This window comes from Anarhichas minor, unplaced genomic scaffold (genome assembly GCF_050575085.1).
Source record: "Anarhichas minor isolate MPS153535 unplaced genomic scaffold, ASM5057508v1 ptg000094l, whole genome shotgun sequence".
Taxonomy (NCBI): domain Eukaryota; kingdom Metazoa; phylum Chordata; class Actinopteri; order Perciformes; family Anarhichadidae; genus Anarhichas; species Anarhichas minor.
Genome location: NW_027466540.1, coordinates 21,470 through 41,607, shown reverse-complemented (window position 1 = coordinate 41,607; position 20,138 = coordinate 21,470). Strand labels below are relative to the sequence as shown.

Sequence of the window (20,138 nt, the reverse complement as noted above, 5' to 3'; positions counted from 1 at the left end):
TCTCTCTCGCGCTCGCTCGCTCTCTCTCTCTCGCTCTCTCGCTCTCTCGCTCTCTCTCTCTCTCTCTCTCGCTCTCTCGCTCTCTCTCTCGCGCTCGCTCGCTCTCTCTCTCTCGCTCTCTCTCTCTCGCTCTCTCGCTCTCTCGCTCTCTCTCTCTCTCTCTCTCTCGCTCTCTCGCTCTCTCTCTCGCGCTCGCTCGCTCGCTCTCTCTCTCTCTCTCGCTCTCTCGCTCTCTCTCTCTCGCTCGCTCGCTCGCTCTCTCTCTCTCTCTCTCGCTCTCTCTCTCGCGCTCGCTCGCTCGCTCTCTCTCGCTCTCTCGCTCTCTCTCGCTCTCTCGCTCTCGCTCGCTCTCTCTCTCTCTTTCTCTCTCTCTAGAACTTTCAGTGACAGCAGTAAGTATCACATGGAGAGGTCAGAGGTCGCAGCACAGCTTTCATATTTCTGTATGTCTGTATAAGAGACAAAGAAAGGAACTAGAAGATATAAATGAGGGATTAATGTTACATTTAAATTTATTATAACCAGACATAAATCATACAAGGATCAATAATTAACAGGGTTCAGGATCAGATCATGAAATATCTCTGAAATGGAAAACGAATGTGTAATTTAGAGTGAACTTTCACCTACTTCATATTTTATTTGTCAGGTTTTCATATATTCACTCGTTAATGGGACTAATGTCCTCTGCAGCTCTCTGTTTGATGTGTGGAAGTTCATACATGGTGCTGCTTTTATTTTTCTTGTTAAAGCTACTATGAGGAACTTTAATTTTGTGTTGGTTTGGCGGTCCCTATGGACAAAAGTGGTAGTGTTATTTGTTGAATTGTATGTTTACTTGTGGAAGAAAAATATAGACAAAGACATTTTTGTGTGAACTGAAAAGACTAGCGGAGCAATAAATCACAATTAATACATTGGAAGTAACACTATCTCTATTTTCTGTTTATTTGATTTAGTAAGTTTTCAAGGAAGTCATTCTAACTAAGATGTGTGTTACTCAAATTTCTCAAATTGTATTATAAAAATAACAACTCGACCTGAAGCAGAAAATAAAAACACAAAAGACCCAAACATTTGTCCACCGGGAAGAAATCAAAACATCGAGGAGGGTGAAACTCTGTATGACCGCCAGTTTCCAGCAGTTGGAGGAATAATCATGTAATTCTTGTGATTCATCGTTTCACAGTTCAGTAACATCGTTAATCAGATCAAAGAGATCCAGAAACCAAATGTTGTAGCTGGATCAGACTTCATTCAGTGGGACGTCGTCAGTAGCTTGAACTGGTTTTCAGTCAGAAGGTTGAAGTTCCTTCAAAACCAAACTTCTCATCCGACTTTGAGTTACAACAAAAGTTGCTGTCGCTCTACAATTCCCAAACTTCTCAGTTGATGAAAAGCACTCTGGGAAATGTAGGAAGTCATTAAGTGAAAAAGAATTAGACGAGGGAGGTTGAGGGAAAATTGGGTTCCAAACTAAAAATACTCAAATCAGCCCATAATATATAAGTCCACTTTAAGTCTGAGCAGTTTTGTTCCATCAGATTGGATAGAGACTAGACAGAGTGGAAACGGACTTTAAAGGAGACTTATCGTGCTCCTTTTCTGGTTCATACTTGTATTCTGGGTTTCTACTAGAACATGTTTAACATGCTTTAATGTTCAAAAATCACTTTATTTTCCTCATGCTGTCTGTTTGAATACACCTGCATTCATCGTCTGGCTGAAACACTCCGTTTCAGCGCCTGTCTCTTTAAGAGCCGCTCACGAAAAAGCCCAGTCTGCTCTGATTGGTCACCAGTTTTTCTGTGCTCTCGCATATGAAAGAAAAAAATATATGATTATATTACAAGATAACAAATGAAGCAATGTGTTATCCCACATTAAACTGCATGTCTTTCTTTGCTGATGATGCTCGGCTGTTACATGGCAGAGACACACTGGACTATGGTCACGCTGCAGCAGTAACTGGATCCTCCTGGTCCTCATCGGACTGGAGGCCCGAGTCCTCAAACAAGGTCTCAAGATCTTCTTAGAAAAGTAGAACATTGGTCCCAGAGATAAAAATCATTTCCACGTCAACGTGATTGTAGATTTCTGCTGAAAATGAGAAGCTAAAACTGATCATAAGTCAGTTTTATAAACGAAGCCCTGGGTGTTTTTTTGTGAGAGCAGAACTGAACTGACTGCCTGCAGCAGTGTGTGGTCTTAAAGGGCCTCATTATGGTATGGCGTCGCCAAAGGCAACGGCAGCAGCTGCATGGTTTGACGTCACAGAGAATGTGATCCCTGTTTAAGAAACATTCTCACACACACACACACACACAAAGAGAGAGAGCGAGCATGTAGACGTTCTGTACGTCCAATTAATGCAAATGAATGGAGACACTCTGAACCAGCCGTGGAGAACAACATCTACTGGGAGAGTTTCTCCACCAGTGGTGCAGCTGCTCACACACAGCTGGGATGTAACAGTTTTCATCTCCGTCAGATCTAAAGCAGGTATAGAAGACGTTAGGTTTCCATCCATCTGAGAAGTGCACTGTTTATCATGAATGGTGGTGCAGAGACAGGAGAGCTGCTAGTAAGAGTGTAGATTCATGTCAACACCTAAAAAACAATCCTCCGTCCATAAATGTTTTGTTTTTTTTACAAAAGGCTGCAAGTATCGGAGGTAAATTGTTTGATATTTTGTGCACATTAAATACTGTTTTGTATGGTTGCATCTAACGATTATTTTCATTGTCACTCAAAGATATTCAGTTTACTGTCACAGAGGAGCAAAGAAACCAGAAAATATTCACGTTTAAGGAGCTGGAATCTGTTTAATTACTCAAACTGAAATCTGTGATTAGTTTGTAGTTGACAATTGATTGAAGTATTTTGTATTTAAGGAAAAATTGTCTTTTCATAAAACTAATAACAATAACGTTTTCCCTTAGTTTTTGATACAAGTGTTTGTTTCTTTATTTTACAAGAGTTTTTGTGAAAAAGCATCCCGGAAAATATTAAAGTAAAAAAAAAAAAAAAAAGACATTATTTCCTTATTTTGGATTTCTGTCTGCCAGATTGATAATAAATCACACTTTCAACATTTTTGCTTTAAAGTTCTTAAATAAGGACATAAAAGTAATCATTTAATATTCTAACCTAGAAATTGCAAAAAAGAAAAAACTTTATTGCTAGAAACTAAGAAAATGATCCTGGTCGGTGATATTGTTACTTTATGAGACCAGATCATCTTTAATTTCTCATAATAATGTGACTCTATGTCCCCATCATCTCTACATATACATACGTACACCAGCTCTGGATGTCTGTGTGAGTCAGCCAGAGGGTGTGTTTGAATTATTAACCAGGGGCGCCCAGCAGGTGAGGCTGTGTGTGTGTTCTTTTCATCCCCTGCACAAACGGCTCCTAATTAATAACGAGGCCCCACCCGTCTGAGGGAGCATGGGAGGGAATAATTAAGCGCTCCCTCTGCAGGCCTGGACTCGGGCTGTGTGCAGCTCTCTGTGGAGGAAGACGAGGAAGGAGGAACAGATTCCCCTCCAGCTGCTGGTCCACTGTTGTAATACAAGGTTAATTCATGTGGGTTTATTTCTTTAGTCTCTGTCTTCATGCTTCTTTTGAGGAAATTGCTTAAGAAATAAGAGTCAATTCTGAAAATAAGAGATGAACTGAACAAGAAGGATGTTAAAGAAGAATAAATATCAAACTGTTGATGATTTGAAGTGAGCTTGAAAGTGAAGTAAAAACAGAGAGAACGCGTTGGTTGGAGGCAGCTTGTGGTTGTGGTGGCGAAGGTGACCAGCAGGAGGTCGGAGCCGTTTGTAAAGGTTGAGCAGCTGTTTAATAATTCACCACCATACAATCACACTGCAGAGATGAACCCTCTGCTGTAAGGCCTCTACACGCCGCCGGCTGCTAATATTACATGTCTCAGGCTTTTATTGTGAAAGGGGGGATCTGGTCTGCACCACCTTTGTTGAGTAATGAAGTCTGCTTTCTTGGTTCGGACTACAGAGCCGACAGACAGGCGCACAACATGATTGGTTGATGCCTTTAATCTCTATGTATGTGTGTGTGAATATACTGTGTATATAATATATATGTGTATTTATACACAAAAACAGCACAATCATGGCTAGAAGTAGAGAGAACTCAAACATGTCTTTGTGCAGTTATTAACACAATTAATACGCCGTCAATCATACAAAAGCAAGTTGTATTTCTTTCTTTATTTCACAAAAACAGGAAAACAATGGAATTGTTTTGGAATTGAATTTCACAATATTTTTACACGTGCTATACATATTGAACAATTACATTTTCATAACCTCTCCGCTCTGTAAAAGCAGAGCAGCGTAGCTGTTGTTGGTGTGTTTGTTAGAGGTGGAGAGAGAGGAAACACTGCTTTTGTTTGGTGTGTTTGTGTGTGACAATAAGCAGCATCATTTGTTATCAGACTCATATTCAGGTCCGGGTGTTGTCGTGTTTTCAGTGTTGATGCCTGAGCTGTGATACCAAACCCCCCCCCCCCCCCCCCCCACCCAAAAAAAAAAACAACAACTGAGGTTAAACAAAGTTTTATACAAAGAAATTTTGTAATTTATATCTGACACCTGTTAGATTACATGCTGGCAGAGAATAGAGGTGTGTGTGTGTGTGTGTGTGTGTGTGTGTGTGTGTGTGTGTGTGTGTGTGTGTGTGTGTGTGTGTGTGTGTGTGTGTGTGTGTGTGTGTGTGTGTGTGTGTGTGTGTGTGTGTGTGTGTGTGTGTTCAAAAGCCTGTTCGGGCAGCTCTCTCTCGTCTGTGATTGGCTGTCGTCTGTTAAACCAGACACACTTTGATCCTCCCATCGCTCCATGGAGATGACACACACACACACACACACACACACACACACACACACACACACACACACACACACCTGAAAGCACTACTGTCAACATAGACCTCCCACACAGTTCATTACTGACACACAGACAGACAAAGCTGCAGTATCATCATTCGATTTTTATGTCATCTCAGCATCACAAAATAGAGAAAATAGAATTAACTTTAATAGAATCTGCTGTATTTTTAAATCTTTGTTTATTGACAGACAATTATTGATTAATCAGAATTGGGTTTACTGCCAAGCAGCTTCTTACATATGAATATTATCATATTCATTGGTCATATTTCAAGCAAAAATATTAAAGATTTGTTGTTGAGTTTGCTGCTTTTCTTTCCTTTTGATATATGATATATGATAAACTAAATATCTTTTACCGAGTTCGAAGAGAAGAGACTTGCAGACTGTTGCTTTTCTCCAAGGTCTTTAACTTGGATGTAATAGTCAGGTGTGTGTGTGTGTGTGTGTGTGTGTGTGTGTGTGTGTGTGTGTGTGTGTGTGTGTGTGTGTGTGTGTGTGTGTGTGTGTGTGTGTGTGTGTGGAGATAAAGTACAGCAACAAAGAGACGCTTCACCTTCTCTCACAACACACATATTATTCTCTCTCTTCCTTGTTTACTGTCAACACGTTGCCGTTGTACAGCTGAGACTTTCAGATGATTTCATGATAAAATACTGTGAGAACACACAGCTCAGGATGTGGAGGAGCTGGAAGTTTGGACGTGTTAAACACTGAATACGTTTGTAATTTATGAGCAATAACACAAAGATAATATTCTCATATTGGTTATTTATAAGCACAAAGTGAACATACAGGATGTCACGAGAACTGGACCATGTGACTGTATTGTTATTGTTTACAGTACAGTCTCCTATCGTCCTCTCGTCCCAGTGATGGTGGAACATCTCCCTGATAATGCTACATTGTGAACAACAGGCGGTCAGCTAAATAACGGAGCTAACAGCTAACGTTAACGGAGGTTGCATTGAGTTAAATGATGATGCGTTCAAGCTCTGTTCAGTCTCTAGAATGACTTCCTAGTGATTGTTTGCCTACGATAACCAGTCCAACGTCATCACGTCATCACTTCAGGTGACTACCGATGTGTCGGTTTTTACACTACTTGCGTGCTGCTCTCACTGAGACTGCAGCGATCTAAGCAGCATCTCTGCAGACGAGGTTGAACTCTGATGTGACGGCAAGCTTTTAGCATTCAGATGCAGATCTCTGACACACACACACACACACACACACACACACTCAGAGGGCAGGGGGTGTTCACAGTCAGCCTGCCAACGTTGTCAGACTACAGATTAGTGGTGAAATAAGAGCTCTGGTTTTGCTCTGGGGGGGGGGGACTGGCAGCAGCTCGGGTCCAACAAATCAAACGGTCTCTTTACTTTGCTTTAGTCTCAGTTCAAAGAGCGTGTGTGTTGGCTGAGACTCGTCGAGGCTGCGGACGATACCGCTGGACGTTGTTTTAAAACGTGTAAGATTAAAGAGCGTCTGATACCAGCGGGATTCTGTTTCTGCATTCCAGTTTCCACCGTAGATCCAAACGTGTTTCCACCCGTCTAGTGTGTGTGTGTGTGTGTGTGTGTGTGTGTGTGTGTGAGGGAGGGACTGAACAGTGTGTGTGATGGCCGGGAGGTCGGTTGGTCTCCGCGTCCTCTGAGCCAGTTGCTCGGTGGTTGTGTTTTCTCAGCTGCCAGAGGAGGAGAAATAACTGATCATCTCAGTCCATGAACATCTCCCCAAATAACCTCCTGAGCTCCTCAGAGGCCGATAGATCTGCCGCCGCGTGTTTTATAATTCAAGGAATCATGGGGAGAGATAACGAGACAAGTGATACTGCAAATACAGTTCAAACACCTGCAAAACTTCTCTTTTTAACTTTAGTTTAGTGTTTTTTTCTGTTTGAAATCGTTGTTAAATTAATATCTTTTGGTTTTGATTGTTGGCTGCGCCAAACAATTATGGTTATTTTTGATTATCTTATCTGATCTTTTATTGGCTAAACAATTAACTAATTAATTCACAAAACAACCTGTTGATTTGTTGGCAGTACAAGTTATTTTGTGTTTTTAAATGTGAGGTCACGCACGATGACTTCTGGAAGTCTGAAGGATATTCAAATATAGATTTTACATGTTTGTTTCCTATAGATGACGATGATCTATAAACATGTGGATGTATTCAACATCACTGAGAAACTTACACATATGAGGTGTCAAAATGCTTTTGATTGTTTGAAAGAGAACTCCGCTCAGAAATCTGACTTCAATTATGTTAAAATAAAGATATTTTTAACGAGACAACGAATCAAATTTAGTCTCAAATCCAAACCTCCACCTGTTCAGGCTGAGAAGCTTCCGAGTCATTCTGAATCTCACATGTTTGAGATTAATGATGAACATTTGACCAAATAGAGAGTTTGCAGGCGTGTGATCCAGAAAGTTAAAACTTTAATTCTAAAGAGTCGTAAAGAACAAGTAATCCTAAGAATGTCACATCGCCCGTCATGTTTTCGAGGCGGGACGACACGGAGACGTGAAAGTAAAAAATCCCAACAGCAGCAAACTGATACATCAGGACGTAATGGGAGAGGGGAGACATTCCCGGGACGGCTATTTAAAGAATCCTAAGACTGTACTGTAACCCCCCCTCACACACACACACACACACACACACACACACACACACACACACACACACACACACACACACACACACACACACACTGCAGAAGGCATCCTAAGACTGGCATCTCTGGCCTGCTTCCCTCCCTGGATCTGTGAGTGGTATTCCAGGACCGTACGACCCCGTCAACCTCAGAGGAATTCTGTTTACTCCTCTAACCCCCCCCCCCACCCACATACCGTAAACCCACTTAAAGGAGTTAAAAGAAGGCCAACACATCGTTGTGAGTGTGGCACCGCCTGCAAATGCCTCTCTGGATCTTGTTTGTAGCCTGAGAGGTGAGACCCAGGGCAATAAAAGGTCAGCACACAACTTGTTTCTGCTGAGTCTTGTTGCTGTGAGCGTAGAGTAAAACGTGGATCAGACTCGTATCAGTGACGTGACATGTTGGAATGAGAGTGAGGGACGTGATACGGTGAGGACTCAGTCTAGTGTGAACCAATAGGATATCAGATCAGATCTCATGGGAGGGATTTAAATTTCAATTTAACAAATGTTATTAACATCATGGCAGAGAGAAGGAAAAGTAGTGTGGCTACATTTCTTTCCAGTATGTATGTATATACATATATACATATATATATATATATATATATATATACATATATATATATATATATATATATATATATATATATATATATATATATATATACATATATATATATATATATATATATATATATATATATGTCAATGTATGTATGTCAATATATGTATATATATATATATATATATATATATACATATAATATATATATATATATATATATATATATATATGTCAATGTATGTATGTCAATATATGTATATATATCATGTGTGAAGTAGTTCATGTTGAATAGAAGTGTGTGTGTGTGTGTGTGTGCAGCTTCGTCTCTCCAGCTGATCTCAATGTGACCGATACCACGAAATACTAATTATCTTTAACTCGCCATTAAAGAGACGGACGGCGGCGACAGTTGTTGACATGTATTGAAGTGGTAAAGTGACCTTGTGGATGGAGGGAGAGAGAGAGAGAGAGAGAGAGAGAGAGAGAGAGAGAGAGAGAGAGAGAGAGAGAGAGAGAGAGAGAGAGAGAGAGAGAGAGAGAGAGAGAGAGAGAGAGAGAGAGAGAGAGAGAGAGAGAGAGAGAGAGAGAGAGAGAGAGAGAGAGAGAGAGCTGATCAGTTCAGACTGCAGCAAACTGACATTACAACTTTACGTTATTGTGGAACTACTCCTCATTCTCCTGCTACTCCTGCTTCTGCTTTCAACAATCCTTAAAGAACTCTTTCTTCTAAAAAAGGTTCTTAATGGAACCCTTAGTCTCACAAAGAACCTTTGAGGGTAGAACCTCAGAGCTTCAGGAAGAGTTTAGTTTGATTAAAGAAAGAGATTTACACCTGTTTGTTTTCGTGGTCTCGCCTATTAAAGAGAGACCGAACACAAGGAAAAGAGCTTCACCGAGAAACTGAAAACAGGAAAAAGGTAAAGAAAGATGTCCCAAGGTCCCGCCCACACTGTTTGCGTGACAGCTAGAGTACAGTAAGGAACACGTATAGTGACTGAACAACCAGACTCCTTCTATATTCTTCCTAACTATATGATTTCATCCCGTCCTCTGTCCTTCTCCTTCTCCTCTCTTTCCCTCATGCTCCAGTTCTCAAAAATAGCTCTCCGGTTGTAACCTCCCTGTAGCAACAAGGCAAGAAATATAGTCTCCCAATACAGGGCAGTGATTTACTGGCTGTCCTGCTGTGTGTGTGTGTGTGTGTGTGTGTGTGTGTGTGTGTGTGTGTGTGTGTGTGTGTGTGTGTGTGTGTGTGTGTGTGTGTGTGTGTGTGTGTGTGTGTGTGTGTGTGTGTGTGTGTGTGTGTGTCTCTCTCTCTCTGTGTGTGTGTCTTCAGCTGCTCCGGTTCCTCATCCCAGTTGCACCAGTGTTTGTGTGGAGCGGCTCCTGTTGGGATGTGACGGCTGAGTTCACATCCCAGTCGGGGAGGCGGGTTTATAGATTCCAGGTCACGACTGTTCGCCGTAAAGCTCGACTCCCTCGGCTGGTTATCGGCGTCGAGAGCTCAGAGATCTCGTCTCGGGGGGGGGGGGGGTAAATCGTTCAGCTCACTCTGTGCTACTTTTTAAATTAAGGTTACGTTCAGTCTCTGACTGTCGGATTATATTCACTGAAGCTTCCTTTACTCTAGTTTAACCTTTAATAATAACAATACATCTTATTTAATAAGCTTTTCAAAACACTTTACAAAGGGGATGAAATAGAGAGAAGTATTTAAAAACATACATCAACCTCCTATTAATAGTTGTATTAATTCCATGCTGAGACATTAATCTTAATCTTAAGGTCTTGCTCTCTCTGGACCTGCACTGGTTTTACCCGGTGAGTGTACCGCTGCACAACCTGGAAGAGCTTCAGTCTTCAGCGTCTCCAGAAGGAGCTTTGTGAAGTCTGATGAGTGACGCCGCTTGAGGCAGCGTCGGTTAAAGACTACGAGGTGTTGAGTGACAGAGTGTTGAATCAGTGGAGTACTCGTTTGCACAGCTGGACACAAATCAATACGTTTGTCTCACATTAGAGACAAACTTATTTGGCGAGTTAAACTTGAGGGTAAATGTGTTTTTTACATGATGGTACAGACACGAGGGAAACTAGTCGAAAAGTTCATCGTGTCACGAACGCGTTCAGACACGAGTCTGTTGCTGCTGACGTGATCAGGACTTCCTCCGAGGGTTTCAACCGGTCCACTTTAGTCTCGCATGCAGATGAGCTGCTGCGGAGCCTCGAGGCCGTTCAGGCTGCAGCTGCAGCTCAGACAGAGACGCTGCTCTGTCCCACTCAATTTGGGTCAATCGGGTCTCAGTGCCAGTCAACACACACACACACACACACACACACACACACACACACACACACACACAGGCCCAGCGTGAGGAGCCCACAGTCGGGTCAATCAGCTGAATTGACCAGGAACTAATCGACTGACTGTGACCCTGCAGGAACTGAACTAGTCTGCTTGAACCAGGACGGGAACTCATTCACAAAAAATAAAGAAAAATCAACTTATTTTAATGTTCCTGCTTTTTATTTTTTTAGTATTTAACTGCACTGTGCAGTGTTTCCACATCCCAAAGTACCTTTAGTTGTATCATTTTAATACAGAATTAACGGTACAAATACACGATGTACTTATTACCGTTATTAACTGACTGATGCTTAACATACTGGAAGAACTATTAGACTCACGAGCAGCTTCATGTCTCACTGAATGAACTTGTCCAGGCAGAACACTGAACCACCAGATTACTTTACACTCCACTCAGCAGTTTCTGTTGAAATGATCATCCTCCTTTTGTTGCACTCGGCTTAAGTTTCCAACCCGGCTGCGTCCTGATAACACACACACACACACACACACACACATCAGTTTTCTGTTGTTATTGCTGTGTGGTTGGCTGTATGCTTGTGTATTTATTCTTATATTTATGTTGTTTATGCTACTCATGTCCTTTTGTTTATGCCTATATTTTTATATTGCGTCTTAAAATTCAAAGCACTTGTGAGTTTACGAGTAATAAAGTGTTCTTTATGAATAAAGGATGCTTGTGTTGAACTAGTGCAGCCTCGACGTCACGTGTTGGGAAAGAGAAAACAAGAATTAATAAACTTAATCTGAAGTAACGTCGACATGATTACAAATTAGCATTTGCTTATTTTAAATATTTGATTACAAAATGATTGAATTAATCTTTGTGGCTGGACGGGCTGCACTGATATCAACTTATTGTCGTCCGTTGAGTGTCACATGTACTCTTGTATATGAATTGTAACACTTAATAGAAGCACTGCAGCATCATTCTCTCTCTCTAACTGCTGTGGACTGAGAATTGCATCGATCTCAGTAAAACTGGGTCGAGATCACGCAACACCGCGTTCACACTGTTTGAATCCTGCACGTCTGATTCATGTTCCACTTGAGAGCCACAGCAGCCCGATGAAAGCGCTCATTTGTTTTTGCACTCCGTCCGTCTTTGCTCTTCTGTTGATGTACTTCAACTTTAAGATGTTGGAGAAGCACCACGGCAGGGTGCAGCGTTGGAGCATCTTTGACTCATGTCTGCTTCTCCAGAGCACATTCTCTGAGCACCAACATAAACACAGACATTCTGAGTAATGTCAGCCTGTTGAAATCACACCGGAGCTCTGCGGTGACGCGGTGAGTTAACGTTTGGCCTGCAGCGTGTTTCACATGGCCCCGCTGGCTGCTGGGGAGTCAGGCTGCACTGATTTAGAAGCATAACACCTTGTTTCTCAGACGAGCGCAGCAGAGAGAAGGAGACGAGGTGAGAAGAGAGGATGTAGCGCCTCGTCCGAAGGTGAGAAGAGAGCAGGAAGAGGGAGGGGGAAAAGGGTGCGGTAACGGAGAGAGAGAGAGGGGTCGGCGGTCTAATGCCATGTCCACACGACTCCGCTTCCATTTGAAAACACATATGTTTTGCTACGTTTACACTGAGACGCGATGGGAGCAGAGAGAGAGAAGAAGAGAGAGGAGGAGGAGAGAGGAAGAGAGGAGGAGGAGGGGAAGAGAGGAGGAGGAGGAGAGAGGAAGAGAGGAGGAGGATGTGGGAAGATGCTGGAGAGAGAGATGGTGTGCAGATGTTCTTCTGAAGAACAGGTTGCAGCATGGCTGCATTACTGAGCGACACACAGCGTACTGGGCACAGATTCAGGGTCAGAAAACTCAGATACATTCCCAAGATATCCCTCTGAGAACATAAATGTATAAAGATCACTGTAGAAGTATTTACACCATTGTTACTGTATTTCTGTTACAGTAGTCAGTTACAATGAAGACAGTCCAGATCAGAAAACATGTGATGCAACAAGCCAATCACATGCGACTCCCTTCCTGTGTCACATGCAGGCTCATTGGAATGGGGGGGGGGGGGGGGGGCTCTTAAAGAGACAGGCACTAAAATGTAGCAGGTAACTACAGGTGTATTCAGTTCGGCATGATGTGAGAAATAATCTGTTTTTCAGACGTTAAAGCGTGTAAAAGATGTTCTAGTAGAAACCCAACATACAAGCATGAACTTCATGTCTCCTTTAATTTACATCATTAACATCATTTGCACCTGTTGATGTCAACACCACAACAACAACAAACGGATGTGTTGCACGTGATCCGCTGGTTTCCCCAAGACGGTAAACAGGAATGTCCAACAAGGAAGTAAAATGACGACAAGATTAAGAGAATACATTTTTGTTGTTATTTAGTTTTTGTCCTCGATTAAAAAGCCTTTAAACGACACATCCTGCCCACATAGTAATACATAATGTAGTTAAATATTAAATCCGTCTTAGTTTATAGTCTCTTCGTGCTGAGAGGAAAGGCTTTCTCTTAGTTTCTGCCCCTTTTTAAGGCTTCCAGGTGGAAAAACAGAGAGGAAGATGTGTGGGACAGAGAGAGCGAGGAAGAGGAAGAGGACATGTGGAGAAAGGGAAGAGCAGAGGAGAGGAAGAGGTGTCAGTGGTGCAATGCAGTGCTCACTACCCCACCCCAGACACACACACACACACACACACACAGTCACTTGTATACTATACTCATGGGGACCCTTCATTGACATTATACACTCCCTGGACGAAAAAGTAAAAGACCTTAAAGAGAAACTGAGTTTATCAACATAAGATATTGATAAAATAGGACGAACTGTCAGATATTAGTTATAAAATGTACAAAATCCAAAACAAAGCTTATAAATGTTGAAGGTGTATTTGTACTTTAGTATTCGTATAAAGTTTAGATGTGTGTACCGACACGGACAGTTGGTGACGTTGGAGAGCTCCAGGCTGAGGTCTGCTGAACTTTTCCCCAGGAGGGAGTGCTCTGTCGGGGGGGAGAGAGAGGACGACCATCTGGCCCCTCCGGGTGCCCGTAGAGCTTCTGCTGCACTGACAATCAGCTCTCTGCTGGAGTGTCCTTGAGCAAGGGACACACTCAGGACAAGTCGCTATCAGCCGCAAAGGGCTGCTGTTGTGGAGGCGACCTCTGACCCCTGACTTCTCTACTTCAACAGAAGGTTGTCAAACCTTTTGTTTTCTGTTTTCTTCTGTCAGCTGCAGCCAAAGTCACAGATTTGATCACGAGTGGCTTTCTGCTCAGAGGCTCAGAGCCGAGCGGGTCGGCCTTCAATTAGAAGATCGACAGTTTGATTCCTGGCTCCTCCAGTCCATGGCGATGTGTCCTTGGGCAAGACACTTAACCCCGAATCGCTCCCAAAGGTCAAAGGTTGTGCCTACGGTGTATGGATGTTGGTGTGAAAGATAAGTTGGTCCTGATGGGGAGGGGGCACCTTGCATGGTGGCCATCAGTGTGTAAATGGGTGAATGATGACATGCAGCGTCAAAGCGCTTTGAATAGTCGGAAGACTACAAAGGCGCGATACAAGTACACTCCATCTACCATTACATTTAGAAATCTCCATATTTTAGAGGCTGAAAACAGCATGTTTCTGGCATTTGTGCATGAAAAATTACTTAAATGAGTAATTGATTATCAAGATATTTGGCGATTATTTTTCTGTGGATTAATTTATCGTTGCAGCTCTTTTACACGTTTTTTAAAGATCTTCTGCAGCCACATTTTGACAGATTGTGTCTCTGCGTCTGCTTTCAGGAGGCACCAGAGACATCGGTTCAGCCCTCACCAGGATGTGCATGAGGCACCGCAGCATCGAGGCCAAACTCCGCCAGTTCTCCATGTGAGTAGATCTGCGTGTGTGTGTGTGTGTGTGTGTGTGTGTGTGTGTGTGTGTGTGTGTGTGTGTGTGTGTGTGTTGAACAGGTGTAGCATCTCCTCCCAGCTCTTCACGGCATCCAGCTCCTCCTCTTCCTCCTGCGTCAGCTTCCCATCCTCCATCTCGCTCGCTCAGCTCGCTCCCCATCCTCCATCTCGTTCAGTCTTTGCTTCTGTCTAACCACATTATCATGGCCTCCTTTTTCTTTCACCTCTTCTTCACCTTTTCTTTCATTTACCTTGTCTGCTCCTAAACCCAACTCGATCATCCTCCTCCTCCTCCTCCTCCTCCTCCTCCTCCTCATCTCCCTTTCTCTGCATGAGTCCATTAACTCTCCCAGTACGATGGGAGAGAGTCGGTCAGGCTGAAATGAGAAGATGAGAGCTCCAGCTGAGTCGGTAACTCATTTTTGGGATTCAAGAGTGGAACCTTATTAAAATGAAGGTGTAATAATACTTTTAGTTTTCTTTAATTAATACTTGATACATTTTATTTATCTGTAGGGTTCTTTCCATGATATTGTCAGACTCTTATAATAACAATCTGAGACTTTTAGTGGCAGAAACAATCACTTTTATTGGACGTACATTGACGTCAATACTGGACCAGTTTCAAAAGTTTGTTTTATAATGACTTATTACATTTAAACATTTAAAAAATAATTAATAATATATTTTAAAATAATAATAATAATTATAGCTATCAATATTATTTGTATACATTATTTACTATTAAAATAAATAAATAAAAATTATGAAAAAAAGGGGGTGAAAGAATAAGTAAGTAGATAGTCAGTCCGGCTACATTTTGGTCTATATTTCTTTTACATTTTGGATTATGAAGCGGATTATGTGGACTTGTGTTTTCTGACCGTGTGTGTATGTGTGTGTTGGCAGGGTGTTTCTGGACTGTCTGATCAACCCTCTACAGGACCAGACGGAGGACTGGAAGAGAGTCGCCAACACTCTGGACAAAGACCACGCCAAAGGTACACAACACCGTGTACACGACACCGAGTACACAACACCGAGTACACAACACCTAGTACACGACACCTAGTACACGACACCGAGTACACAACGCCGAGTACACGACACCGAGTACACGACGCCGAGTACACAACACCGAGTACACGACGCCGAGTAAACGACGCCGAGTACACGACACCGAGTACACGACGCCGAGTAAACAACGCCGAGTACACGACGCAGAGTAAACAACGCCGAGTACACGACGCAGAGTACACAGACAACAAGTGAAAGCAGACACCATGCGGTTTATACATCTGTGTGCTGGTCATTGACTCTCTATATTTTCATATGTCTGCATATCTAACCATAAAACATGTTTCTTTGCACACCTCACACTGTGTGTTCATCCATCTCTACGTGTGTGTGTGTGTGTGTGTGTGTGTGTGTGTGTGTGTGTGTGTGTGTGTGCGCGCGCGTGTGTTTCTCTACAGAGTACAAGAAGGCCCGTCAGGAGATCAAGAAGAGATCTTCAGACACTCTGAAGCTGCAGAAGAAAGCAAAGAAAGGTTTGCTTTCTCTTCCTGCTTTGATCACTTCTGAGAGATTATTATCAAGTTGCACAAACACTCAACATCACGTTGACGTTTGTAATAACAAACTGTCATCAAAGAGTTGGAAAGAATGGGAATGGTTCGGTATGAGTGAGTCATGTTTAGATGAGCAGTGGTGTTATTGTGGTGTTCATAACTACTTCAGTCGTGGTATTAAAGTCATGTAACATGAAGGCGATCCCTGTCATCCAAACTTAGATATACAATATATTTTTCCCATGATTCAATGCTTCTATAAGACATCTGCTCAGAAGAGGTTCATTAAGGATGAGCTCATTAAAACTAGTCTAGATGTCACCAGATCACAGAATCACCGAAGAATCCGTCACTGGAAAGTGTTTGTAAAATAAACTACTTGTTGGTTTTTGGATGATCTGTCAATCGAACTCTAACCGAAGCCCGTCGGGAGAAAAACGCTTTTCTCATCAAGACAAATATTTCTCTTCTTTATATGAAGAAAAACTCTCCAGTTCTGATATAACTGATGCTAACGCAGCAGCTACGCTAACTTCTTTAGGAGCTGCAGTCTAAGCCACGCCCCCTAGCTGTCAGCAGCTCCTCACAGGAAGCTAATTATAATCCAGTAATATAGTATATATTATCCTGTATAATGAGTATTTATACCTTTGGTACTTTAAGTGTATTATGATGCTGATACTTTTACTGGAGTACAAATCTGAATCCATTACTTTTGTAGTATTAGTACTACTTTTAAGGTCAAAGTACTTTTTCCACCTCTGAAGAAAAGTCAATGTTTTTTTTGTTTTTTATCTGCCTCCTTCTCATCCTGTGATGTCCCATCATGCACTGCTCTGTCCATCTGTCCAGCTGATGTATTTGGTAAGTCGTTTTCTTACTTCTTGTCTATTATATATCCACAAAAAGACACAGGATTACTTTATTATCTACCGACAACTCATCTTTTTGTCCTTCAGAACAATCCCCCCATGTCTTTAGTCTAGTTTGGTTTTAATGTGGCAATAATAATAATAATACGAATAATAATAAATAACTGTGACTGGTTTTGACATTAATGTAGCAGGTGGAGGAGAGCAGATGTGTCAACAGGGAGATTACGAGACAGAATGTTTTGTTTGCTGCAGTCAGAAAACACTTCCCGTCTCTCTGACAGCTTCTCGTGCTCCGTGTTTCCTAAATTCACATCCATCTCTCTTTGGTCGGCTGAAATATGTTCCCACGTGGTTTAGATGTTTGTGTGACTCACAAAAACCGAAGCCGCGAACACAACAAAAGATCGGAGTCGAGCTAAATGAGAGTCTTCAAGGAAAGAGCTGGTTTCATGTCACGCAATTCAACCACGACAAAACACAGCAGGGTAACCGACTGGAATAACATGACTCAGCTAATCATATTATCTTTACCACAAATATATATCAATGTTGTTTTTCAACTGTTTACGATAATATAAAACAGCAAAATGCAGAAAACCTTAATTTTAGAAAAGCTTGAACTAAAGACAAAATATGACATTTTATAAAAAGTAAATACATAAATAAGTGAGACTGCATCCAGACCATTTACTCCTGTGACTCCATGTTTGCTGCTAATTAGCAAGCGTACTAACAGCTAAACTAAGATGGTGATCATGTTCAACATTACACCTGCTTTAGCATTAGCATGTTAGCTCAAAGTACAGTCTCGCTGTACTAACATTTAGATTGATACTGTTATGTAATCTTCTGTTAAGCTGCGGTATAACAGCATAACATAACCGCTCACAGCAGATATGTTGTTGAATAGCTTAGCATAGCATGACAGGCTAGTGTGTAACATCAGATACAGTAGGATATCACAACATGTTGTAACACAGAATAATAACTTTAAAAAAGCCTGAAATACATCACATGTATGTATCACAGTTAGAGTGATGAGAGTTGATGCTTCTCTCCTCACTTAGCTGCAAAGAAACGTAACGAAACACCAAAACAAGTCGTCTGCTTTCAGAACAAATAGTTCCGAGTCTGATTCATCGCATTAAAACGAGACTTATGATGAGCAGAAACAAGAGCTTGTTGTTCGGGCCGACACTCGGTGGCTTCCAGCGTTTCTAAGACAAAGTAAACAGGACCTAGGATCGACCCCAGAGGAACCTCAGATGTGGTCGAGACTTTCCAGCCTTGTTATTACGACACGAGAAAACTCCCTCTGCAGCAGAATGGAGAGATTCAGAGAAGAGGGAAATATAACTTGTGATTGAACTTGAATTGGAATGAAATTAATGTAATGAGAGAGAGAGAGAGAGAGAGCGAGAAAGAGAGAGGGAGGAAGGAAAAAATGAAGGGGAAACCTCTGCTGAGTTGGAACGAGTGTGAAAGGAGAGTGATGGAGGGAGGAGTTCCCTTTGTAATCCCTCTGAATGTGATTGAAGATGAAGAGAGACATTAAAGAAAAGCTGCTTTTATTTACTCTGAAGTAGCCGAGTCGGCTTTCAGCAGTCATCTGATTTCCTAATAACCTCGTGAACAAGAAGACGTCTGTGTGTAATTGGAGTAAACCGCTGAGCTTGGCCTCGTATCTCACTGGAGGAATTAAGGACTTTAATTATATGTTTGTGTCTGTGCTGAAGAATAGACGAGGAGTTTACAGAATGATCGTTGATTTATTTCTAGCTCTGTGGAATCGTGTAAAAGACATTTTGTGACTGAGTTTTTGTGGTCTTTGTTGACAGTTTATTGAAGAATATAGAAAAAACAGACTTGTCCTTTAGAGGGAATGTATCAAAGAGAACAAATAGTTAAAACATTTGATCATTGTTAAACATACAACATGATCCTCTTACTTCACATCTCTGCATATGATTTTGTATTTTGTAATCAAATGTCTGCAGATGATAATGAGCCCACTAATAATGTTTGGTGTGTGTTCGCTGGATGCCGGCGGTTGTTTTTCGCAGGCGTTGGAGAGAAAACTCCTTCAATTCTTTTAATTGTGGGTTTTAAGGTTTGTGAGAAGCTCTAACTATTGTTTTGAAGCGATCGGTTGTGTTTGTAGTCTCAGAACAGGATGTTCTCTCCGGAACGCAAGTTGTGTTTAAGATATTAGATTTCACAGGTTTCTCCTTTCTGCCTGCTCTTCTCATATTTGGATTTTGATGTTCTGCTCCAGAACATGTGATTATAAGTGTGTGTGTGTGTTTGTGTCTCCAGGCCGCGGGGACCTCCAGCCTCAGCTGGACAGTGCCATGCAGGAGGTCAGCGATAAATACCTGCTGCTGGAGGACACGGAGAAGCAGGCGGTGAGGAAGGCCCTGGTGGAGGAGAGGAGTCGCTTCTGCTGCTTCGTCTCCATGCTGAAGCCTGTCGTGGTCAGTCTCACATCCAAACCACTGGTTTTATAAGAACCAATAAAAAAACAGCAGCTGTGACGTTGAAAGTATCACCCTGCAGACCTGAGGGGTGTCTTTTTATTAAGTTTTAATGCAGGTCAGCAGCGTTTTGTTGCAGAGTTCTGAGCCGGTCGATGTGTTTGTGTGTCGTCAGGAGGAGGAGATGTCCATGCTGGGGGAGATCACTCACCTCCAGACTCTGAACGACGACTTGAAGGCTCTAACTATGGACCCGCACAAGCTGCCGGCCTCCAGCGAGCAGGTAGGACCATCTGAACAGATGAACCCGGTCCTCTGATCCAGGAGACGGGCGGCTGTTCACACGCTGCAGAGGTTCTGCTGACGGAGGTTCGTTTCCCTGAGGTCTCCTCTTTCCGTCTCTCTCTGCAGGTCATCGTAGACCTGAAGGGCTCCGAGTGCACCTGGTCCTACCAAACTCCGCCCTCGTCGCCGAGCACCTCCAGGAAGTCGAGCATGTGCAGGTTGGTTTCCATGTCCACAGATACTACCTGTTATCCTGACAGACCTCCCCCAATACGCTGACGCGGCTCATCTGTTACCCAGCTTGTACTCTGCTGCCTCCCTGTGGTCCAAAGGGGGAACTGCAGCTCTGTGCGTTTAGATGTATTTTCTGTTGTATTAGTATGAAGAGGGAAGGAAGAGTTGCAGCTGATACTTTTCTTTTCAAGCTTGTGGAGTTGTGATCAGGATTGTTATTCAGTGACTAGACGGTCAGTGTGAAGATCTAGTCAGTAAGTCAAACAGTCTGACAGTCCAGATATGTCATCAAGGTGTTGAACTATTCCAATACTTTCTTC

The 20,138-nt window shown here is 42.3% G+C and overlaps 1 protein-coding gene across 1 annotated transcript in view; it reads left to right on the top strand.

Moving 5' to 3' along the window:
• The window catches only part of LOC142939164 (protein MTSS 1-like), a 41,979-nt gene that overhangs the window by 17,005 nt on the left and 4,836 nt on the right, over positions 1-20,138 (top strand). The window contains exons 4-10 of the mRNA XM_076082384.1: positions 14,272-14,356; positions 15,289-15,380; positions 15,855-15,929; positions 16,803-16,814; positions 19,142-19,299; positions 19,475-19,582; positions 19,711-19,802. Of these exons, the coding sequence (XP_075938499.1) occupies positions 14,272-14,356; positions 15,289-15,380; positions 15,855-15,929; positions 16,803-16,814; positions 19,142-19,299; positions 19,475-19,582; positions 19,711-19,802 (622 nt within the window). The remainder of the gene's footprint in view (positions 1-14,271; positions 14,357-15,288; positions 15,381-15,854; positions 15,930-16,802; positions 16,815-19,141; positions 19,300-19,474; positions 19,583-19,710; positions 19,803-20,138) is intronic.